We start from the raw sequence: 25752 nt of genomic DNA, 5'->3' as shown, positions 1-25752 counted from the left end.
TTTCTTTCTTCTTCTTCCTCTTCTTCTTCTTCTCCTCCTCCTCCTCCTCCTCCTCCTCCTCCACTTCCTCCTCCTCCTCCTTCTTTTTTTAAAAATCTTTCTCTTTATTTAAAAACACTTGGGGGAGGGCAGTAAGATGGCTCAGTAGGTTAGCCTGCTGACCTGAGTTATATCTCAGAGACACACAGGGTGGAGAGAGAAGATCAACTCCCACAAGCCCTTGTGTACCTGCACACCCACACAGACAAACTCGCATATATGAATGAATGAATGAATGAATGAATGAATGCAATTTTAAAGCTGTTTTTTTATCATAGTCTTGAGTCAACCAAGAATAACAGAAAAAGTTGTGAGCAGGCCCATGAGCACCCTCAAAGGCAGGCACTAGCATGCCCAGGTGAGATAGAGTGCACGGGCACAGAATATTCCTGGGGGCATTGATTATATACCTTGTACTAGACCACGCAAGGCTGAGGGAAGCTCTTCCCGGGTTGTGTAATTAATTATAATTATGCATAATTAAGCAGTTGCTGAGAAAGAAAAGACTCATCCAGGAAGCCCCATTGACACAGCTGCCTGGGGAATTACCCATGCACCAGTAAATGACTTCTCACCCAAGTGCTTATAGGTGGTCCAATAAGCACATTGGTTCACCAAGCTATACTTAGGTAGAATTATTTCTTTAGATGCCCCATCTGAAATGAGCAGACATTTGCCCATATCTATCCAAGAAAAGTCACACAGCAGAAGACAGAGCTGTATTTTAAACAAAACAAAAATTAAAACTTAGTAAGAAATAGTGTTAATCAAAGATCCCATGACCTTTCCCATTTGAGCGGAGAGGATTTCTGGAGTCTGCTGATCTGTTATAACCTCCATGTTCTCTTACTGCTGGCAAACACCTCAGCAGACGATTGGCAACACAATGTTTAATCTGCCCACATTCAGAGATGACTGCAGATCGAAAGGCCTGTTTGGGAGACTGAAAAACACACAGCCCAGGGAAGTAGAACAGAAAGAAGGATGAAGACAGTATGTTCAATGGGAGGCTTGGTGAGTGAACAAAGCTGCAAGGCCAGAATGCAGACCGTGGCTTTGGCTTAGCCTTGGAGAGCTGAGAGAGAAGATGAATAGCCCTTTGTTGTCTGCACTGGACAGCGGCCCCCAGCTTGTGTTTGCCAGCCTCATCAGCCGTTAGAAACCATGCCATCTGCTTGGAGTTAAGGGTTTTCAGGGGGGTCTGAAGCCTCTTGAGTTTTTCAGGTTCCTGGGTTGACCCTCGTGGATCATGGCTCACAGTTGAAAACATGGCCTGAGCCTGTCCTGGGACTGCAGGCAGCCCACGACACCAAAGGCCGATAAAGACTATGTGTGCAGACTTGTGAGTCGGTAGAGATAGGAGACGAGTTAGAGAATGCCATTCTGCGAGGAACCCCAGAGTCTAAGTGCTCATTGGCTCAGAGAATAAAAGCAGGGTTTATTTTATTTTTATTTTACTTTTTTAAAAAATGTTAGATGCTGCACCTTTGACGGAGAAGGAAAAGAGAGTAGAATGTGTGCATCCCCACCCAATCAGCCCAGCTCAGCACCGCAGCTCGTGGTTTGGGATGTGGCCAGGGCACTCAACTGACACTTGACTAAAGGGGAGTTGAGAGAGCTCCAAATACTGTCCCCATGAAGGACAATGCAAAATGAGAGCCACACTTCTTAAGACACACTCACCAGCTACTGGAAAAGTGGAGCCTTTTGTTTATTTTGAGACTCTCTCTATGCAGCCCTGACTAGCCTGAAACTCACTTTGTTGACCAGGTTGACCTCAAGCTCAGAGTTCTGCCTCCTGAGTGCTGGGATTCAAGGTACACACTACCATGGCTAGCTCCCAGTGTTCTTTTAAAAATACAGAAAATGAGGACTAAAGAGATGTCCCAGCAATTTGCTTGTCTTACAGAACACGTGGGTTCAGCCCCCACAGGGGACAACTCGATACTGCTCCAGCCCCAGGAATCCAAGGGGTCTCTACAGGCACCTGCAGGCATCTACTGTACATACAAACATACAGGCACACAGAGATACACATGAATTAAATAAGCCTTTAAAAATATACTAAAGATCTTTGTGGACAAAGTATCAATAAGCTTAGCTAGTCCTTGGGGGTCTGGCTTAAGAAGCAATCAGAAACTCGAGGAATGGTCAGATAGCATTTTCCCCCTGCACAAAGGGGAGTTTCAACTTTTTAACTTTGGAAGGAAGAAAATTATTCCCATCTCTTCTTCAAAAATCACCTCCCTTTGTCTCTGAAGATGCTGTAAAGCAGTCACCACACACAACCAATCACAACTATCAATTACACAAAAGGACCAGCTACATTAAGGAACCTTCCCCTTTACAATTTGATCCAGAAACAGAACAAAATGAGCCTGTGGTACTGGCTCATCTGCAAGTCACTGCCAGCAATAAACATCTGCCTCTCATCATCAGAGTGTCTCAAAGACACTCTGTTGATTAATCAGCATCTTGGGGAGGAGGCCCAGTCTGAGAGACCCCTTTACTCTCTGTGTAGGACAAAGAGCAGGGCTAACATGTCAGTCTTCCTAGGATCTTAAGTGACTCGAATCTTGGGACCCACTTCTGCTTGCTCTCCAGAGAAACCCAGCATTGTGTGCGTCATGTCTACCATATATAAAGTGCAATAGCAAATGTCTTTGTGGACAGAAGTTCGAAAGGCAGCATCTAAGAGTGTTATGTGGGAGCATCCCCACAAGTGGCAGACAACTGAAATTCCTGAGGCTGAACGCTGAGAGAGCTGTAAGCACACAGCTATCTTATTCAAGTCTCAGGATATAACTAAGCTTCCTCCTGCTCCAGGATCCGGCAAAAAGTCCACTTCCCTGACCCAACTAGGAAGTTGTATCAGCCATTCTGATTTTTTTTTTTTTATAGGCTGGACGATTTTAAATGTAATCTATAATTATGGCCGTCTACCTCACATTTAGCTTTCTTGAAGCTCAGAGCAACTGATAAGAAAGGAATAAAAATAATTTTCTAGCTGGGTCTGGTTCTCAGATTTACAGCTAGTAGGTAGGGAGTCTGGCTATCCACCCTCTTCAAAAATGGCAGGAATTAGCTCACTGCTCCGAGGCTCTATGAATGATAAATCATGCTGCTTCGTGGTATCATAAAATTATGTTCACGACATTAATGGAACTCTCACGGTAACTAACTCACTCTCCCAGGACACATAGGCAATCCAAACTTTAGAAAATCATAACACCACCCCCACCCCCACCCCCACCCCCAGACCCAGCTTGGAACAGTGCTTCCTTTTCCCAGAGCAAGAACTCTAAATCTGAGAGCAGGGAGCTGTTACATTGTGGATAAGCCAGTATTTCAGATTGCCAGCAAACAATGGTATCTGTCCGCACTGGGGAGTTAGTGCCTTTTGTGCTTCTTGCCCTGTCTAGTTAAAGCAGCTTCCCAACATGTTGAATGAAGAAGTACAAGCAAAGTCTGGGTAAACAGCCCAGGTGGCCAGCACCCTCCACCCAGATGCTCAGGAAGTGGCAGACAACGTCTTCCCAGCTGCTCAGTAGCCCTGTACCTGAAAGACTGCAGGAGTCACAGCTCATGCCCTAAGCAGGAGGGAGTCCCGCCTTCCTGGCCTTCCCAGTCTCCAGGTCAGGTACTCAGTAATCGCTGAACACGTGATTAAATAAATTAACAACGTCTGATTTTGAGCCAGGCATGTGGTGCCCACTTGGAATCTCAGCCCTTGGGAGGCTGAGGAAGGAGAGACAGAGGAAGTGGGGGGAGGAGGGAGAGAGGGAAAAGAGAGAGACAGAGAAAGGGAGACATAGACAGAGACAGAGAGAACTTTGGTAAAACTGCCCAGTCCTCTGCTCGAAGCAGAGTCTCTTCTTTACCCATATATTTGAGTAAGCTATAGTTTCCCTCTTTGGTTTCCTGTGGTTAAATAGTTTTCGTGGTTTCTCTTCTCACTATAAAATTAGGAGCTATTTTTAGCCTTTTACGCAAGTTGCTGCTTCCCCTGGGCAGCCCATAGTTTACTAAGGATCAAAGCCCTCCTGAGGAAAGTCAATCTTGACAACATTTCCTTAAAGCATCGTCCTTGTCCCGTATGGTAATTTTTTTAAACAAATAGAGCTTTTAAAATTTTTTTTAAAACGTATCAGCATGTTTGCCTGCAGGTATATAGGTGTATGTGTTCCGCATGCATGCCTGTTACCTGTAGAGACCAGAAGATGGTGGCAGATCCTTAGAACTGGAGTTACAGACAGTTGTGAAACACCATGTAAGAACTGGGACTGAACCCAGGTCCTCAAAAAAAAAAAAACAGCAAGGCTTTTAACCTCTGAGCCATCTCTCTAGCTCCCTCCCCAAGACATGTTTTTTATATTATTTTTAAGATTATTTGGTAAACCATTTACAAAGAGAGGAAGCTTTTTGCCTTTAGGTGATGATTTTCTTAAAAGAGCAGGTGTGCTTGCCTCAACATGTCCCCAAGTCATGGTCCACTCAGTTCCTATGAGGCACCATCAACTAATGGCTTGTAAATGACGAACATTGGGACACCGTCCTGTCTTCCTTGTGACATCATAAGGTAGAAAGCATTGAGCTTGGTTTCATTATTTTAAAAAACAATAATGACCAATACAAATCATAAGGCTGTAGTTGTCCCCTCCTAAAGCCATCACACCAGGGATCAGGACTTCAGCATCTGAATCTGAGGGGACACACCTGGACTACAACCCTAGACTGAGCATGTGTCACAGCGGGAGGGGCTGTTCCATCTCACATTGTCCTCCCTTCCTTGACTTGGCCAGGAGAGAGGAGGTGTAGTCAGAGGACACTTACTAAGTCGTCAGTAAGTAAGCCAATTAGGACAAAAGACAAAAAGAACTTTCTTCTTACCCTTCTACTTTTAAAATGACAACACACAATCTTGATAAGGTTGCAATAAACTCCTAAATCCTTTTGTTTTTAGATTTATGTATATGTATGTGCATCTCTCTGTGTGCACGGCACACATATGTGGGTGCTAATGGAGGCCAGAAGAGGGTGTGGGATCCCCTGGAACGGAGTCAAAGGTCACTGTGAGCCACGTGGTATGGGGCCTGGGGACAAAACTGGGTCCTTCGGAAGAGCAGCAGTGCTCTTGACCCCAGAGTCATTTCTTCGGCCCCCTATATCTTTTTGACCATGTAGATTACCACAACTTTTATTGAATATTAGTTTAGAAGAAGAAATCAAAGCTATAAAAAAATTTCATAGTGTTTTACCATAAGACATACTCAACCTTGAACCTTAGAGGGATAAACCAATAGAAAAACTATATGTATAAGAATATACAAAAATGAAATATTATCTTTACTGGATAAAAGAAAAGAGTGTATTACTAGGGATTCCACCCATGATCTCACATATGTGAGGCAACCACCTTACTACCAAGTTATTTTCCCAGAAAATGTTTGTATAGTGTCTTCTGCTCAAAACCAGAAGATTGATCAAATAAATGACATGGCAATTCAGGAGAATCATTACAGTTCATTACTTCATGTAACAACACGAAACGTGTTGACAAATTTACATTTCATCAAAAGTTTCTAGATTACCATAAGTACTAAATCAAATGTGCATAGCTATGACAGAGGCAACGAAAGTGGACAGACACTACAGAACTGTGGGTTAACTTTCTTCTGACCAGTCATGGTGGCAATAGATGCCAGAAACCCAGCAAATCAGGGGCCTGTCAAGGACCCAAGTTCAAACCCAGCATCAAAACAGAACAAAGAAAAGAAGCCCTAGGTGGGTTGTGGGGAGTACTAGTGAGAAGGAGTGTTCATTAGCATAATATAGCATGTGATTGTCCCTATCGCCGCCTATAAAGCGTGACCTTCCCTGTCATCCTCCTGCATCAGGAGGGTTTGCTGACTCTACACTTGCTTCTGGACAGTTGGACAGTCTGTTTTCAAAGGCCTCTTAGGACCCAAAGAAGAGCCACCAAGTCAGCCTCCATCTGTTCTCTCTTGCCTCAGTACACGACGGGGACCTTAAAACTGGTCCTCCCCAACTGTCAGCGCAGTGCCAAGGATCTAAAAGACTGAAACATAAATAAAAGGTCTCAGCACAAGGGGCAGTGGCCGCTGATGCCAGAAACTGAGACTTCACAGGCTAGGCCAGGCTGTAATTACTAGAAGCAATGCCAAACCCAGCAAAGGAGCTGAAGGGAGCTGCGCTAACAACCCCCCCCCACACACACTTTTAACTAGGAGCATAGTCTTTTATACTCACCTCTCTCCACTCCTACCCTCCCTCTGCATCCTGAAACCAGAAGATTGCAGACAGACACAAAGCCCCTTGTGACAGGAAAGAGCTGGAGGCAGGCCATACAGCAAGCCACCACCTCACTTTTGAGGGATGGAGAAGCTGCTCTGAGAGAAACAAGAAATCCCAGTCCAGTTTACTTAAAGATTTTATAAGTAGAAATTTTGTGTGTGTGTGTGTGTGTGTGTGTGTGTGTGTGTGTGTGTGTGTGTTTGGGGACAGGGTATGTGTGTCTCTGTGTGTATGGGTATGTGTGTGTGTGTATGTCTATGTGTGTATGTGTGTGTATGGTGCATATGTGTATATGTGTATGTGCATGCATGTATGTGTATATGTATATGTTCACATGTGTGTGAATGTGTGTATATGTGTGTATGTATAAGTGTGTGTGTGTGTGTGTGTTTGAAGGAAGGACTACAAATCAAGCAACAATGAATTCCAGCCTTGCTAAAGACATGTTCCAAGAGCTCCTTCAGTAAGAGGCTTTGTGGCAAGTATTGGTGGATGATCCATGGCAATTCTATATCTTCAAAACCCTCCCTTCTCAAACAGTCCTAAGGTGTTATATAACATCACATTAGTGATTGATTACTCAGGCTCTTCAGAAGGACTCTCAGGCAAGCTGATCTCCCCCAAGGCCCCATCTTTCTCTGCCAGGCTGCAATACCTTTTGAAACCACAGTAATATATGGGGCAGCAGAGGTCTTCTCAACATGAGTGCTTCACCCTCTTTGAGCGGGACTCACCTTCATAAGAGGCAATGGGAGTTCCTCTGTCACAAGCTTTATTCCGGGAATTTCCTAGGACAGGAAAACATAAATGCAATCACACCCATGCGCAGGCCTTCTGCATAGATAGAGGATAGCCAGCTTCTGTTGTGCCCTAAGTTCACAGGAAACCCAGACGAGCCCAAGAATTGTGAAGTCTGCTGTGAAGTCGCAAAAGAGTCTCTTATTTTCACGTTCGAACTCATTTCGCCCACCTAGCACTCACTGCATGAATGCTGGCAAGCAACCCTGAGTCCAGAAAACATTGGGTTTATATACAGTATAGGAATAGTGTGAATATTCACAGGAAAGGGGAGTAGAGGGTGGAAAAGTACTGAAGCGGGAGGGGGGTTAATGGGTGTCTGTTCAAGGACTAATTTTATGGCCAGTCGTAACTGTCTCAATTTACCTTCTACTTTTTCCATGATCTCCCTTGAGCTTGTTATTTCTCTAAGGTCTCAAGGACAGGCACCTGGAGAGTTATCAGGAGGAGTGTTGGGTGTTGGTTTTTGGAGACACAGAGGCAGTGACGTTCTGGGGAGGAGGAGGGGCTGCTGCAGGAGGATGCAGCACAGAAACCAGCTGTCTGCATATCATGCTTGCCGCTGGGGGCAAAGGAGGATGGGAGCCTCTGGCGGGAACGCAGAGGCAGACTGTACAACACTGAAGTCTCTCTAGTATCAGTAATTCGGGGTTACAACACTTCCTGTGTGATGACCTCTACTTTAAATAACTTCCTAGTACAAAAATAATAGAAGAGTGTGTCTCTTGCTTTGGAAAATTAAATATTCTGGTTTTGTTTGGTTTTTTTTGTTTTTTGTGTTTGGTTTTTTTGTTTGTTTTTTGCTTTGTTAGTTTGTTTGGCTAATAGTTTTGGTTTTTGGTTTTGGGGGGATTTGGAGTTTTGTTTTGTTTTAGGTTTTTGTTTTTTGTTTTCTTTCTTGGTCGTTATTTTTTTTCTTTTCTTTTTTTTGAAACGATTTCTCTGTGTAGCCCTGGCTGTGTCCTGGAATTCACTCTGTAGATCAGGCTAACCTCTAACTTACAGAGATCCACCTGCCTCTGCCTCTCCAGTATTGAGATTAAAGGTGGGTAATATTGATTCTGCTCTTGGCAGTGTCTAGAACATCTCTGACAGGTCTATGAGGCATAAACTAACTGGGTGGATTGAGGTGGGAAGACCAGTGCTACATGCAGGCATCGCCCTTTCTTGTGGGCACTGACTGAGCAGACGTGGAATCCAGTGGTGCCGAAGCACTGAACACTCCCTAACTTCTGGCTGGGGTGCAGTATGGCCAGATGTCACCACCATGCTTTCTCTGCCTCAAAGGATTGGATGGAAAACCAGTGGGAAAATACCCCTTCTCTCTTAAACCAATTCTTGTGGGGTTTTTTTTTCTTTATAACAACAACAAAAAAAGTAACTTATGTAAGTTCTAAGTAGCATTTTCAAATGTATAATAGTAACATTTTAAAAATAACTAAAATTATAATGCACAATTTAGAATTAGCTATGAGCAAGAATACTCTACTATCTAGTATTTTATTTAACAGTATGGAAAGCCATTGAAATGGGTTCAATTAAATTCAGTGTATGGGTTTTTTTGGTGTTTATTTGTTTTTGTTGTTGTTTTAGTTTTTTACAATAGTCTTTATTTTAAAAATTCAGTTGCTGGTAAGTGTGGCGCTAAGACATCTGTGGTCCAAATGAGAGGGTTCTAGGCTAGCCTGAGCTAAATAGTAAATTCTTTGTCCCAAAGTCAATCTTTTCATCTGGATGTGCGAACTTGCTACCTGCTGTTGTAGCAAGTATTAGGAATGATTGTCGACTAGAACAGGGTAGTACTTGCATCATTGCTAAAGACGAATATAAATGCACAGAGCCTTTTAAGGGAACTTATTCCAACCACAAGAACATTTAAAGCCACTCGGTAAAACCCAAGATAAGTCTACCGTATGGAGGTTATAACTGTGGGTTTCTCTACATTTTCTTGTGGGACTTCCTGGTGCGTTATGTATATATCCACAAAGTCTCCTGGGCCCCAAAGAGCCTTGAGGAATAAACAAATGAATCTCTGCCCATTTGCATGGTGGCTCACACAGCAGCCAGGTAAGAACACTGCCCAGGGACCACTGCTCCCAACCCTGCCTCTCCACACCTCAGTCACAGGACAGAAGAGCAGTGGGTAACACCCAGAGGGCGCTGAGGTGTGCATTTCCTGACCCGATGGTGTAGCTTGCTGGCTTCCTGCCACAGAACCACACTCTGCCCACACAGTCCTAAGTTGTCTAAAAGAAAGACAAAGTGGGTGCCTAGAAAAAGGAGAAGCCCGGTCTTTCCCCTGCAATTTTACATCGTAGCAAAGAATTCTATTAACTATAATCCAAAAAAATAAGCAGAGAAGGCCTTCAGGAAATCACTACTATTGTAAGTATCAAAAATTTAGAAATTAGTCAAACAACTGTGTACGGCGGGCGGTACAGGCTTGCAATCCCAGCACTTGGGAGTGAGGGACAGATGGATCAGGGATTTAAGATTATCCTCAGCTACACAGGCAATTGATGCAGGCCAGGCTGGGTTATATGAGCCCATGTCTCAAAACAAAAGAAAACAAAAAAATCTAAGTAAATCAAATGCATTTGAATATTTCTTTCTTTCTTTTTTAGACAGGGTCTCACTACTATGTAGCCCAGGCTAACCTCCACCTGAAGATCTTCCTGCCTGCATCTCCTGAGTGCCGAATTACAAGCATGCTCTTTATATGGCTCTACCAACTGTATTGAGACATAAGCAAAATACAAAGTGAAAAGAGTCACAATTTAGTATGTATTTCCCAATGTCTGTTGTCTAAATTAAATGTATTGCTCTAAATATCTTCTTAATATACCTCCTGCTTCATGACCAAGCACACTACTCTACCATCTAACTGAAAGAGGAAGAGGCAGGCGCTGCAGGCCGCCTCTCACAGAACAGCACTCTGCTACATCTCCACCTACCGTAAAGGTGTGTAGACCAACAGGAAGCATGACTTTGGTTCGCCCTGAAGCTTTTGAGTTGCCTAATTTTCTTTATAAATCTTTATAAAAACAGGAAAAGGGGTCCCAAAAGTCAAACTGTAGCAAGTATTACCACAGTGGTCTAGTTATTCCTCATTCATAAAACCTATTAAATACTTGAAACTGGTGAATGAAGGAGCAAAAGTGTCCTTTTATAAAGTATGATCACTGAGGTTCTGTTCTGACTGCCAGAAGAAAGAGTGACAGCCACCCTGTGTCTTCCCCATCAAGCCTATTGCTTTATGTAAATACTTCTAGCCAATGGAAGAGAGTTACTGCAGACAGAGCATCCTTGACCAAGGGGCTTAGTGGCACAAGTGAATCTGATTTGGCTTTTAAAAAATTTTAGATTTTGAAATCCTTCATATACATGAGGTCTTTTAGTGAGAAAAGAGAAATCTAAACATGAAATGTCTTTCATAACACACACACACTTTAGAAATATGCGTTTGAGTGTTCCCAAAGCATCCAACTTTTACTGACACAACAATACTTTTGCATATGCATTTCAGAGTATATGCATGTGTGTATATAGGATTTTACCACATAGGATAAATTTTTCATAGGTGGCATCATATTAACCTTTAAAATGCTCCAGATTTTACAACAATTAGATTTTGAGTTTTCTGGTTGTTTATACCATCTGACAAGAAATTTCACGTCAGCTGCTTGTCAGTCAAAACAGAAGTGAAATTATAAAGCTGGTTACCATAACAGGAATGATCTCCCCCTTCCCACAGTGGTGAGCACCGAGACTTTGTCACTTACTGGGTTCCAAGTCAGCACAGAGGAGTATTGTAGGAGCATGCCCACGTCGTCCAGCTCTGCATACACACTCCAATAGGAGGAAGCTGAAACATTAGAAACAGAGAAGTCGGCATAGTGATTTAACCAAATCCAGCAAACCGTGAGTCCTCGCCACCTCATTCATGTCTCTGGAGGTTAACCATTATGATTTTATCTACAGCTTAAAATGTTCAGGTCCTCCTTTTACAATGAGAATAGCATTTTTTCAATCATTTGGTTCTGCTTCCACACAGATGACATGATGCCAGTCATACATAGCCAACCAACATAAAACCAGGCTAAGAAAGATGCATTTTACTGAAATTTTTGTTAATAAGGTTATAGAATCAAAATCTGATCTTTATCTCATTGGCCTCTGGAAACCACAACTTCTTGCAAAATCCACAAGAGAATGAAATCCCATTAGCCACTGATTGCAATGAAGTTAAAAACAAAAAAACAAAACAAAACCCCAAAACCTCCCAACCAGCATTTTGACAGAAGCACTCATTATCAACTTCCTGATTTCCCTCAAGCGAAGGCTTGAACATACAGCTTGCGGTGCAGCATCAGCAACACTTACCAATTAGAAATTCTTGAATGAGGTCAAATGAATGGCAAGCAGAGACATGCTCCGAAATCCACTGAATAATCTTTAAAGAGAAAGGCCACAGAACTCTGTTGGCTTTTAAATCTGTACTATGTCCCACCAAAGTAATACAAAAATATGCAATGTATAATATATGCATAAATATGTAATATATAATGAATGAAGTTTTAAAATTCTACATTTATTTTGGAGTGGCCTGAAAATATACCTACTTCCAGCCTAAGAAACCACTATAGTCCTGGCTGAGTGTGATAGTACTGTCAAGAAGGTTATTTGCAGATGTTCTTTTAACAGAGCCCTTTGCGTAGGCTTCAGAAGAACCTTCCTCAACCCAATATGCATTTTTTTTTCAAGAATGGGTGGTGTTATACAAAATACCCATCAAGAGATCTACTGGACACAGGAGCAATGCACAGCAAATCCACTGGGCTTACAGACAGCAGCCTGCAGTTAAAGTCCAGGGCAGCCTATAAATGAACACCATCTTACCACTTACACGAGGAGTGCCTCTGTGCTTCCCTCTCAGCTGACAGAAATAACCCATCATATCAGCAGCTTCTCACACAAGTTCTACCCCTCCATTCAACTGCTGGAAGAAAGACATCCTTACCTTTTACTTGATGACTGAGGGGAGACATGCCCAGCCATAGCTCACTCTCAACAGGATGTTTTATTCTAAATCTACTGTGCCAGTTGTACTTATTTTTACATAGGTAGTTTAATCAAAATGTCTACAAACAAGTTCAACACAGATTGCATCAGTAAAAGTTGTATATTGTGGCAAGTCTCAAAAATCACATTTCTATGACATGGCAAGACTAAAACAGTAAATGACTAGATGTAGAAGAAACAACTACAGAAAGTGGGTAAAGGCAAGTCTACACTGTTCTCTACATTATTGATCTCCTTAGAAATAAAATGTTTAGAGGCCAAGGAGAAGGCTCAGTGGGTGAGGTGACTTCCATGCAAGCATGATCCCTAGAACCCACATAAAAATGGGGGTGCAGCACATGTCTATAACCCCAATGCTGGGCAGAGGCAAGAGGACTGGCCGACCTAGCAGAAAAGCAAGCTCCAGGTTTAAAGAAACCCTCAAAAATTAATGTGGATAATGCCTGAAGAAGACACCCAATGTTACTTCTGGTCTTCTACGTACATACACATAGATGTACATGCACATACATGTATGTACACCCATGAAGACACATGTGAATATGTATCCACATGCACAAACCTTTCAGGGAGGACAGGAAATCAGAGAGTATTGGTTTTATAGAAGAAGAATGGCTGAAGTTTATTTAGCTCATTCACAAAGAACAGGCCTTGGTCTACACTAAAGGTAAACAAATAAATGTATATTTTTTAAAGTGTGTTTTTTCAACTAACTATCCAACTACTAACCCCAGTCATCACTGATTGATAAGAGGATTTTCCTGACTCTTTAGAATAGCTTCAAAAAGTAAATGACAGTGGCAGCGTGCGATACAAAGTAAGCTACCTCATTAAAATGTAATAAATATTTGCCACAAGATCTTAGACCTTTGGTGTTTGTTTCTTCTGAGAAGGTTGGGACAGGAATTATTTTTTTGCTTTTGTTTGTTTGTTTGTTTTTGTTTTGTTTTGTTTTGTGTTGTTTTTCGAGACAGGGTTTCTCTGTATAGCCCTGGCTGTCCTGGAACTCACTCTGTAGACCACCTGGCTGGCCTCGAACTCAGAAATCCGCCTGCCTCTGGAATTAATTCTATAATCCAAGATATCATCAAACTTACTGTGTAGTGCACAGTACTATGATAGTGATCTAGTAACAAGGAAATTGCTACATGAGGAACAGACAGGTAGAAAATTCAATGTGAATACACTGGACAAAGTGACAATTCATAATCCAGGCCAGGTGGAGCAGGATGTCACAGCTGTCATCACACGACTTAGAAGAGCATGCCACTTAAATGTTAAGATTTGCTTCTTTGGGGGTTTCTCCATTTAATAGTATTAAGCCAGAGCTGATCTAAGTTGCCTGAATTGATGCGTACAGGGAACAACTGTCAAAAGACAAATGGATGCACCTTCATAGCTGAGGTCCGGCACAGAGCCAACCAAAGAGGAAGCACCGAGGAAGACTGCTCAAGCAAAGACACTGTTACAGAGCAAAAACTAACCTCTGATCATCTCGAAGCACTAAGTAAGTGCACTTAGTGTCGCCTGTTGCCCGTTTTTTAAACTCGAGCAATCTTCTCACCTGTTCTTCCTGGAAACCTGGGTCTTGACTACAGGATAGTATACAGTGCAGTGCAGCCATTCTCTCACAGTCGAGACGGGCGTTCCATAGGAACCGCAACAAGTATGACTGGTCAAGGGTTGCTCTATAGACCTTTCCAGAATAGCAGTCCAGAACCAGGGACCCCGGCAGGGACTGCAAAGGACTTGGAGGTAGCACAGCAGCTATTTTGTTATTTCCTAACAAACAGAAAAAGCGAAAGAGCAGATCACCAAATAAAAGACCTCACCCCAGTCAGAGCAATCCTAGGCAGAGCATCCTGGAGACATAAGCTACAACCTTACCTGTCAGAAACAGACTGTGGCAGACCAAGTCTGGATGCTGAATGTTAAGTAAATGAAGGAAATGGCCAGGGGAGTAAACAGCCACAAAGTAGCCTGCAGTAAAGAGAGATTGGAGTCATCCACCATCCACACGTGATACAATTTATCCAGGTGCAGAGAAACCCCAGGACAACATGCTTTTCTCTGAATAGAACAAAGTAGCACATTTGTTTGTTTGTTTGTTACCAGTAGCACGTAGTAGGACCCATAGGGTATCTTCACTTTAGAAGCCAGATCTGATTGGCTTTGTGTGTGCCTCACACTCTGTACCCTTAAGACATGGCTGTCTTGTTTATACCTATAGTTTTGTTTCTGAGTCAACAGTAGCTTTATGTGAATCTAAGTGATCTGGAAGGAAATTAGAATAAAACAATCAAGCAACAAGAAGGACTCCTTAGTGTGATATGCCCGGGATAGCATGTAATGGGAATTTTCTTCATCTTTTTTTTGGTTTTTCGAGACAGGGTTTCTCTGATGGCTTGAGGAAGCTATGAAATGCAGTATTTATCAAGAGTGTGTCTCTGGGAGCCTTGACATTGTGCAGTTGGTGGTGATTTTCTTGTGTCCCTAGCACCTAGAGTTGGCACCTTCACAATTTCTACACTATAGATATTTGCATAATCAGAACATATGTACCCAAATTGAGACAAAATATAATAACAGACTCCTAGGATCTCAGAAAAACAGAGTAGTGAATTTCATAAAAGAACTAGCTGGACTCCTCTCCTTAAAAAGGCACATGCTAATCACTGCTATAGAAGGTGCCCGTGGAAAGGGGAGGATATAAAACTCCAACCAATCAATGTGCCCTTTCAGAAGACAGGAATAAATAACTTTGAAGAATGTAATGCAAAGAATTGCAAACTCTTATCATTGTGGCAATACTACCATAGAAAATGAAAGAAATTATTTAGATGGCCCTACTAGAAAGATATGGGTATCCAGTTGATGGTTTGTATATGTCTGGCCCAGGGAGTGGCACTGTTAGGAAGTGTGGTCTTGTTGGAGTAGGTGTGTCACTGTGGGCATGGGCTTCAGACCCTCACCTTAGCTGCCTGAAAATTAGTCTTCCACTAGCAACCTTCAGATGAAGATGTTGAGCTCTCAGCTCCACCTGCACCATGCCTGCCTGGATGATAATAAACTGAACCTCTGAACCTATAAGCCAGCCCCAGTTAAATGTTGTCCTTTATAAGACTTGCCTTGGTTATGGTGTCTGTTTACAGCAGTAAAGCCCTAACTAAGACACCAATGGTTTATGTTAACTCCTAGCATGACTATTTAATCAGCGTGTTGTGGTAGTGCTATGTCTCAGGATGAGAACATTTGAGAATAAAGTAAGGTAGTATGGGGTGACACATCATTGGGATAGGGCGGGAGATTCCTACAAACATTTGTTTAGTGAACTCCAGGGTTTTCTATCCCACAGTGTGCAGGTTAATGTCATAATAGAAATTAGTGCTCCATCTAAAACATCAGTAATTACCTGTGTCAGGGTCAGTAAAAGTCCTTACTCATGCACTGACCTCAAGCCTGTGACTCTGTCAACTTAGAAAAGGTTCTACAACATTTATTTACGTGTGTGTGTGTGTGTGTGTGTGTGTGTGTGATGCATGTTGAGAACAACTTATATGAATTTTCTACCCTGGGACTGAACATGGTTCAAACTTGTGACCCACAGCCCCACTGAGCCATCTGGCCTGCCCTAGATTAACTTTTCATGAAGAGAAACTGTTGCAAGTATGATTAGAACCTTGCAATGAGCAATGAATCATCCAGGTGGGTAGATTGAGTGTGGCTGAGTGTTACAGTGTTACTAAGAGGAGGGGAGAGAGGAACTGGCCTGCAGAAGGTGACCACACAGTGACAAAGCAACCTGAGTGATAAGACTAGTCTCTAGAGGCCAGAGGAGACAGGAAGGAGTTCTTCCTCAGATGCTGCAGAAGGAACTGGTCCTGACCACACTTCATTTTAGTTTTTCAGCAGCCCTCCCCCCTCTGATTTCTGAACTCCAACCTGGGATCAGAACGCTTGTGCTACTCTAAGCCCTGCCTTTGTGGCCATCTGTTACACAGAGGTGGAAAATGATAGAGTGTCTCTTAAGAGAGACACTGGAAGGAACCTGGCCATAAACTTAAACCTTTCTCAACCTCAGCTTCATTCCCAGGCAAAACAGTTGTGAAGATTAAAAAGTAAAACATATACCATACATTATTTATTAAATGGTGGTTTTTATTTATGGATATGCCTGACATATGTAGATGCTGTTGTGTGACTATTTCCTCCTCCATACCAAAGCATCCCTCAGGGAGGGAAGGGCAGAGGCTCACCCATGCTCCTACAGGAAATCTCAATAAACATACTGGTTTACAATATGGAATGATTTCTTTGGTGTGCTCTTGCCCTAACTGGAGTGAATGGGGATGTCTGTGTTTCCCCAGGAAAAGCAATGCTAAATTTAAGTCTCTGTATTTAAATCAATGCAAACCCTTTTCAGCAGGGTAATAATAAATGGAAGTTATAAGCCATTGGGGGAGGGGCAAAACATACTTCTCAAAAAAGTAACTTTTATCATAAAGATTCCCTCAAGAACAGTTTAAGTCTTGGATACAGCTTTATAGCTGTTACTAAATCATGCTCAAGAAGGGAAGGCAGCGTGTGAGACAGGCTGTTTTTACAAGCTCTGGACTGAGTCATGCTGTTCCCAGGAGGAGAAAAGGAAAGGCACAGTAAGTAGACAGGCTCCCAATCACTGCTGAGATGGGCACAGACTTGGGAGCCATTCTCCTCCCCCCCCCAACACCCCCCACCCACACCCCCATCTCGGGAAGCAATAGAGCCAGACTCTCCAAGGCCATTTCCCACAGGTCCAAGACCATGTCACGTGTGCCATGCACTTAGCAAAAGATGCTTAATCTCACCAACAGTATCATTTAACTTGGAGGGCTTATCTTTAGTTTTTCCATCTCCCAGTTTCCTCAGCCCCAGTTTGCCAGACCTTTGCCACAGAAGCAGATGGACTAGCAAGCAGTGATGGGAAAACACATTAAAGAATCGTGTGCCATAAACCCAAAGCTTTCCTTCGTTAAATCCTGAGTCCCTCTTATGTGAGCAGGTCCTCGAGCTGCTGTCACTCACACCTTCTGCTTCATGCCCCACCTTCCACATAGCAGAGAAAGCTTCTTTCATGCGAAGATTCAGGAAACCCTTTCTGCACGGTCTTAATTTACAGAATCTGTGATCTGCTCATCCCTGATACTAAGGTTCCTTTCACTATATTTACTTAGAGAAAACAATTCACTTAAGCTGGTCCATAAATCACTTTTACAGTTAGCAGGAGCAAACAGACAACTCTCTAATGGGCATCCTCCTTCTAGAATCCAGGGAAAACACGACATACGATTTCTCACAGGTTCTTAGGGGACATCTTATTCATGGTCATTTGTATATTAAGAAATGGTGTTTTATGGAGTGTTCCCAAAGATATAGGAAAGCTCACAGCTCAGCATCTCTAAAAAAGGGAAGACACACTGTAACTCCAATAGCTGAATGAGACGGGTGTGTGACCGAGAAAACCTTCTTCCCTCAGACTTAAAAGGGTCACTGACTGTTACCACAAGTTGTATGTATCTCAGAGGTATGAAAAAGTGGAGTCATAGAGCAGAGGGTGGCCACTGAACAGAGCAGACATTGAAAGGACAGAGTAAAGAAAGGTCCGCCCACTTGACACAAACTAGAACCACTTGGGAAGGGGGATCTAATTCAACTAAAGAATTGCCTAGATCAGAATGGCCTGTAGGCAAGGGGCAGTTTCTTGATTAATAATTGATATAGGAGAGCCCAGTCCACTGTGGGAGGTGTATCCCCTAGGCAAATAGGTGACCACTGAACAAAGCGGACATTGAAAGCACAGAGTAGAGAGAGGTCCGTCGTCATAACCACTGTGCTTTTGGAAGTGTGTTTGCCACAGCAACAGAAGAGCAAACCAGAATACCCACCAAGGTTGAGGAAAGTGATGCCGTCTGTGACCTGTGAGTCAGCACTTCCAGGAGCTGCAGTGAAGGTCTTTCTGTATCCTGTGAACGAAGAGTGTGAAGCCAGAGAAAATTATGCTCAGAAATGAATGGCTCAGACTGACCTCATGGTTTATAACAGTCTCACAGATAGGGCAAGTGCCTGCTGGCTTCTCGAGTTTATGGTTCCTTTGAAGAGGTCAGCTCAGAGCTTTGGATTTCCCAAAATTCCACTGAACCCCTCCCCTCCTGGAAGAGACAGGTCAGAGAGCACATAAGCCAGAAGGGAGGGACTGAGTAAGACCCTACTACCTCATTCCCTAAAGACTAATCAATTTAAAGGGTGCACTGTTCTACCAATCAAATTGTGACACACAGACACACACATGTTCTGGGCCAGAAAGATAGTAAAAAAGTGTAAGGTATGCCAGCAAGTAAATGCTTATGCAGGCAAGAGTAAACAGGGCAAAAGACTAAGGGAAGAACAGCCACAGTCCTCAAGGTGAATGGTATTGCGTCCTGAGTGCAAGCTTCCCATGTGAAACATGCAGACACCCCACACCCCAGAGATCCATGCTGGATGGTACAGAAGGAGGACAATCTTCTCAGGCTCAAGGTCACTCAACCTTGATCATGACTGCCTAGTGGTACCTTTGGATTCTGGTTCCTTCCCCTATCCTATGTGCCCATCCACCAAACCTGTTACAGCACTCACTGTCTCTCTTCTGTTGAGATTGAGGGCGGCCAGGGCAGCCACCAGGACCTCCACTTTGATCTTACAAGGGGAAAATTATGACAATCTGAGGGTAGCCATTGACTTAGATGTAGAGAAAATAGAAACTTCCCTCAGTCACCTTCAAGAATCACTGACGTCATTGTCAGAAGTAGTGCCACAGAATAGGAGGGCTATGTGCTGCCTTAGCTGAGGAGTGTTGTTTTTATATAGACCATTCCAGGGTTGTTAAAGAGTCAATGGCCAAGGTGAGAGAAGGGCTAGCCAAGCAAAAGAAAGAGAGAAAACAGAGTCAGGGCTGGTTTGAGTCTTGGTTTAACTCCTCCCCCTGGTTAACCACCCTCATATCCACCTTGTTAAGACCCCTAATTCTTCTACTATTGTTGACTTTTGGCCCCTACATTTTGAACTGCTTGGTTGCTTTTGTTAAGAAGTGCAAAGGTACAGTACAGCTAATGATCTTAAAGCAGGAGATACAAAGAAGTAGATATAAAGGAACAGGAGTATGGGCTATCAGAATACCAGCAATAGCTTCAAGATTGAAGGTTGCACAAAAAAAAAAAAAAAGATGAGGGGGAGATGAAGAAGTCAGCTCAGAGCTTTGGAATTTTCCAAAATTCCACTAGACCCCTCCCCTCCTGGAAGAGAGGTCAGAGAGAGTAGGCAGGAAGGGAGAGGCTGAGTAAGCCTCTACTACCTCATTCCCTGAAGACCAATCAGTTTAAAGGGCACATTGTTCCACTAATCACATTGTGCCTAGTTGCTGATGCTCTATTCTACCCCTGGAAACCATTTAAAAACTCTCTGCTGAACAGGCCTCTTCTTCGGGTCTGGGATGACTCCAGTGCACTGGAACAATAAATTCCTCTTGCTTTTTGCATTGATTCCGGCTCTGCAAGGTTCTCTCACGGGGTCCCTGGTAAGCTAAGGCTTGCCTTCACTCTCCAAAAGCCACTAAGGTGGAGTGTCTACTGTAACTGAGGACAGTCACAGTAGAGCAGATGTTTCAGCTCAGGCAGAAACCCAGACCACAGGGATGGATTGTGTAGAGAGGGTAGGGTTCAGTGGGGTCTACTCAATGATCTAAGATAGAGGGGTTACAGGGTTCATTTCTACACATGATAGTTTTGCCAACCCTCTAAGATGTCTCCAGCTCACACCCCCACCTTTAGCTAGATAGGGGAGTGAGTTGTCTGTGCAACTGGGTCCGACTTTACTCTATTCTTCTAACCCCATCTATGGCTGACTGGACTCATTGTTAATTGTAGAGAGCTTTTTGGGCTACTTGCTTGCTTCTAGACACTTGGCAGGAATATGACATCCGAGCCAGGACAAAAGAAGTAAGCTCAAGGCAAATCTAACTTTGGGCCAGGCCTCAGGAAATAGGCCCAGATAAAGAACATTTACATTTGAGTTAATGCAAAGATCAGAGCAGCCCCAGTGAAGGCTGTGTGGCATTCCTTTTGTCTTGGTAATCCTGGCTAGCCCCTAGAAAGGTAATTTTGTTTGTTGCCTTGCGGGTTCCTTGACCCACGACTGATATTATCATTTTGCAAGTACTTAAAGTAGTATAAAAGGAGACTGGGGGGCTGGTGAGATGGCTCAGTGGGTAAGAGCACTCGCTGCTCTTCTGATGGTCCTGAGTTCAAATCCCAGCAACCACATGGTGGCTCACAACCACCCATAATGAGATTTGATGCCCTCTTCTGGTGTGTCTGAGGTCAGCTACAGTGTACTCACATATAATAATAAATAAATCTTTAAAAAAAAAAAAAGCAGACTGGGAAAAAAAAAAAAAAACCTTGCCACAGACTCAGTACTGGCTGGGGTCATGCTACAATGTTGTCTAATTGTCTTTTTTCTTTTTAATCCTCACTCCTGTGCTGGAGAACCTGTTGACTGACTGAGCTGGCTTGGTCAGTTAATTATTAGAAACACATAAAAGTGTCTTACACAAGCTTACAGTACTTAAGAATAGCTCTGCATCTAGTTCTGAAGGTACCTTTAGTTATTGCACTAAAAAATTCTTAAACTTTTCTGGCTGCATCTCTATCACCCTGGTAACATCAGACTGAAGGATTCTAAACTTTTATGTAGCTTGTCTCAGAAGACAAAAAATAAATGAGTCCTGGGACAGAAATTCCATTTTTAAAAAAGTTTCAACCACACTCACAACATATACTCTACAAATATAAAAATAATTTTTTAGAAAGGGTCTCTCTATAACAGGCCTGGCTAGCCAGGAACTTGTTCTGTAGACCAGAGTGGCCTGGAATTCACAGAGATCCTCCTGACTCTGCCTCCTAAGTGCTGAAATCAAAGGTGTATACCAGTCTGGCACAATTATAAATTTTGAGGAATTAAACAAACATACAAAAATCCTCCTTAGCGTGGTTCAGACTAAAACCATTGCAGGCCATGCAGGACTGCAGAAGTGGCAGGGGCTGGCAGCTCACCCTGTAAGACCCCAACATAATGTGTTTCTTAGACCCTTAGAAACGAAGCCCAGCATGGAGTTCTTTGTTCTTTCTGCCTTCAGCGTGAGAGATGAGCTGTAATTTACTATCCCCATTTTTACTCAACTTCCCCATTTTTAGGGACCGAGAATGTTTGCCAAAGATAGCCTATAACCTTTCCATGAGAGATGAGTTGTAATTCACCATCACCATTCTTACGATGTTTATTCAGCTTCCCCATTCTTTGTGGTCTTATCCTCCCCTCACTTTGTGGTTTATTCTTTAAAAACCCTCGACTGCAACTGCTGGGGGTTGATCTCCTCTGCCCCTGTGTGGGTTACAAGCTTGGCCTCAGCATGCTGATTTCCGAATAAACCTCATGCGATATTGCATCAAGAATGGTTTCTCTCGAGTTATTGGGGCGTCGGCTCATCCCAGGACTTGAGCGAGGGTCTCCCCAGCGTGTGGCATATCAGCATCACAGGCCACAGACATGTGAAATCAATATCTTAGTCTGACCACATAGCATATCCTGGAGTGACAGAATATTATATCTGAGAGCATAGAAGGCTTTTAACTAAACCCCTATGTAAGTAAGCATGTGAATTAAAGCTATAGATAATGTTCCAACTAGTTATAACTAAATGGCAAACCAACACACTTTGGTAAATACATTCATTAGAAATGGTCTATAGTCTAGAACAAATGAGAGCCTGGCATAAAAACATATAGAAATTATCTATTTTACTATTTATCATTAATGAATTTCTTCATAAAACATATCTATACAGTTAACCATAAAATGGTGATAGCATTGTTTGCTAAATGTTAAGTTCTTTACAGCTTCATTTGTTACTATTTGGAAAAAGTAAAATGTAGACGTAAAGGAGAATACATAGAACATTACCTTTATGGAGGTAGAACACTGAATATGTGATTTCTTCCTGTGAGTCCGACTTTGGGCTGTAACACATACACAAACTCCCTGGGAAAAGAAGGTATTTGACAGTATTTAAATAGTCTGCATCCTAAATTTCCTGAGCCATTATTCACCTACTTCTATCCCTTTAGAGGTCCTTCTTCATCTTACTTTATAGATTATTCCTAATTTTACAAAGGGATATTATCAAGCTGCTATGAAATTTCAGGTCAGCATTTAGCATCCACAGTTAGAGGCAGTACACCTTGGCAGGAGATGAAGAGTAGGAAATGATCAGATATATGGGAAGAAGCTGCAGTAGTCTAGCAAAGGTCCCACCACCATGAAGAAGTTCTGGTGAATGTGCACACACTGCCGTCTTATCTAGCTGTCCCCCAAAAGGCATCTCACATAGCTCTGGACCCCAGATATCCAAATTGTGTTATCTCTAAAGAAAACGTCCAATATTACCTAAGCAACAATGAAACGTGAACCATGGACCTTTCCTATGAGCAAAGAGAGTCAATACAGTATGTGAGGCTAAGCTCATTAAAGCTGGGGCCCTGACAGTGTTGGCCCATGTCAAAGGGGACCACTTAGCATGGCCTCCCCTTCTTTCTCAGTATATAAAACTCTGTATTCCCTCCCTGCAGTATCTGTGGCTAATGTCAGTTGCCGACAAATGAAGATGTTATACTTAATCTGCTCCATGTTGAGCATCCCTCATCAAAATTGCCTGAAGAACAAACACTTCACATTTTAGACTCTTTCAGACTCTGAAATAGGCTTTCCTGGCTGAGCATCCCTGAGGCAGGTTTGCTTTGTTTTGTTAGAGTTTTGCAGTGAAGCCCTGGCTTGGCCTGGAATTCACTCAACACAGCAGGCTGGCTTTGTGTCCATCTTTGTCCCTCTGTCTCCAAAGCTCTTGGTTTATGAAGCTCTTTGCCTTTGCTGTTAATTCTCTAAGCCTCTGTTTCCTCATATGTACATTTAAAAAATACATCCAGCTGCATATGTAGCAGAGGATGGCCTTGTCAGTCATCAATGGGAGGAAAGGCCCTTGGTCCCGTGAAGGCTCGATGCCCCAGTGTAGGGGAATGCCAGGAAGTGGGAGTAGGTGGGTTGGTGAGCAGGAGGTAGGGGAAGGGGATAGTGGGGTTTTAGAGGGGAAACCAAGAAAGGGGATAACATTTGAAATGTAAATAAAGAAAATATCTAATAAAAAATAAATATTTTTTAAAAAGATAGAAATTGCCACCCAGACCTACAACTAGCTAGTTTATGGCAACTAAGAGACTGTAGACTGTTCAGACCTAAGTGGGAGATCTATATCACACTCCTCCACACAAGGTTCCAGGCTCTTTGCAGAAGATGCGAGATCATAAGAGGCAGAGATGGTGGATGATTTCGAGGAAACTGTTTCTCCTGAACCCAACAAGGCAGCTATACATATTAACTCTCATGACCGCACAAGATGCCATATTAACTCTCATGACTGCACAAGACGCCATATTAACTCTCATGACCGCACAAGACGCCATATTAACTCTCATGACCGCACAAGACTTGTAGCTCAAACCCGACAAGATCCAGTATGAAGGGGAAGGAGTACCTCGGAGTACATATTAACTCTCATGACTGCACAAGATGCACAAGACCTGTAGCTCAAACCGGACAAGATCCAGTATGAAGAGGAAGGAGTACCTCGGAGTTCCACCCAGCTGAGAAGCTGTTGGCGTTTAATAGCTCCTAAGAGAGGTCAAGCTACTTTTCCTTTACAGAGTGATACCTGGTTTACCAACCACACTCTAGGCCAGGTTCCATATCCAAGGGTAGTTTGACAACAGAAACTGGACCTGCTGCGTTTAAGAGACAGAAAGAGAAGAGTTGGGTAGTGGGCTAGAGAGGGGTTAGAGGATGATGGCTGATTGAAGTGTATGGAATTATTAAACAATTAATGAAAATAAAAATAAGAAAATATAGAAACCACTTATAAGGCTCTTCTATGAGAACCCAAAATCCATATAAATCCCTGGCAAAAATACTTATATCTGGATCTAAATGTTAGCAGCTATTATTACTGCACCAGAATCGTTTGGCTGCTATTTATAAGTGGGAGGAAGTCACCGTTTGAAGAAACAAAATACATTCTTAATGTAATATCCAGAGACTTAGTAAATATTCATCACTGATGAAGATAACTTCTCCACACTGGCTAGCCTTTGAGAACCAGTTAGACAATGAAAATTATTACAGACAAGTTTTCCAAGGGAAATTATCTCATTGAAACAATTATTAAAAGGCACCATCAAATGTTCCAGCACTGGCCTGATTCTGAGAACTTGCCATCGTGCGAGCAGGAACAAGGGGATTCAGTCCCCTTCCTTCATCTCTGCCTCTGCCCCTCAACAGGTGATGCACAGAAAGAAAGGCAGCTAACTTAGATCTCCTGAGATAATTTAACCTCAACTCCCAGCCATACTCAGGGCTGACCATCAGAGATGGAAGCAATGAGAACAGTTTCTTTTAAGTGATGAAGTCTGACTGGCCTTCCTATGGCCATAGATTTACTAGAAATGTCTGTATAATTCATAATCTTAGGTGATTCACAGGTGGCCCTGATAAGAACCCTAGCGCTTTGTCCACCCATCTTCAGATTTTAGCCTTTTCATTCTTTGAACCGCACCCAGCTTCACTTCCGAGAGTGATGTTCAGGACAAAGAAGCCTAGAGGAAGTCAGTAACTGTACAGCTTGGGAGTGGGGGCTGGGTAATGATGAACAGCTGCCAATCACATCGATGCCCCTAACAGGAAGGGAGAAGTTACAGGTATATGAGCTCTCAATCTATTTGCCTTTCTTTCTCAAGCCATGCATCCTGGTTTCACGGCCCAGACCTACACTATCCCAGAACCAGGTCTGAGTGAGGCAACTCTGGACTGCTCTCCCATCTTTTATTTTTCTCCTTCTCGCTCTGGCCCTATGCACTTCCGTCCAAAGATTGATTGATTGATTATTATATGTAAGCACACTGTAGCTGTCTTCAGACACACCAGAAGAGGTCATCAGATCTCATTACAGATGGTTGTGAGCCACCATGTGGTTGCTGGGATTTAAACTCAGGACCTCTGGAAAAGCAGTCAGTGATTTTAACCACTGAGCCATCTCCCCAGTCTCAGAAGTAGATCTCAGCAGAAGGCCATAATGGGGAAACTAGAAAGGGAAGATTGGTCCAGAAAGCTCCCCCAAACAGAAAAATCATGGCGCCATTCTCCCCAAACAGTAAACAGCAGAACAGCCCAGCCAAGCAAAATTATCTGCAACTCCAGACCACAGAACTTCTCCCATTTGCAAGGGGCTAATTTCACACAAGAAATGACACATGGCCGGGCTCAGAGGCAGGTGGATTTCTGAGTTCGAGTCCAGCCTGGTCTACAAAGTGAGTTCCAGGACAGCCAGGGCTACACAGAGAA

At 43.0% G+C, this 25752-nt stretch overlaps 1 protein-coding gene across 1 annotated transcript in view; it reads right to left on the bottom strand.

Annotated features, from left to right (window-relative positions):
* The window catches only part of Gsap (gamma-secretase activating protein), a 99987-nt gene that overhangs the window by 28066 nt on the left and 46169 nt on the right, over positions 1 to 25752 (bottom strand). Inside the window, exons 13-19 of the mRNA XM_021162344.2 lie at positions 22270 to 22347; positions 18159 to 18236; positions 14122 to 14214; positions 13799 to 14016; positions 11536 to 11605; positions 10935 to 11017; positions 7089 to 7142 (exon numbers count right to left, since the gene is read on the bottom strand). Of these exons, the coding sequence (XP_021018003.1) occupies positions 7089 to 7142; positions 10935 to 11017; positions 11536 to 11605; positions 13799 to 14016; positions 14122 to 14214; positions 18159 to 18236; positions 22270 to 22347 (674 nt within the window). The remainder of the gene's footprint in view (positions 1 to 7088; positions 7143 to 10934; positions 11018 to 11535; positions 11606 to 13798; positions 14017 to 14121; positions 14215 to 18158; positions 18237 to 22269; positions 22348 to 25752) is intronic.

The sequence above is a fragment of the Mus caroli genome, chromosome 5 (genome assembly GCF_900094665.2).
Source record: "Mus caroli chromosome 5, CAROLI_EIJ_v1.1, whole genome shotgun sequence".
NCBI lineage: Eukaryota > Metazoa > Chordata > Mammalia > Rodentia > Muridae > Mus > Mus caroli.
This window is presented reverse-complemented; position numbering and strand designations above follow the sequence as displayed.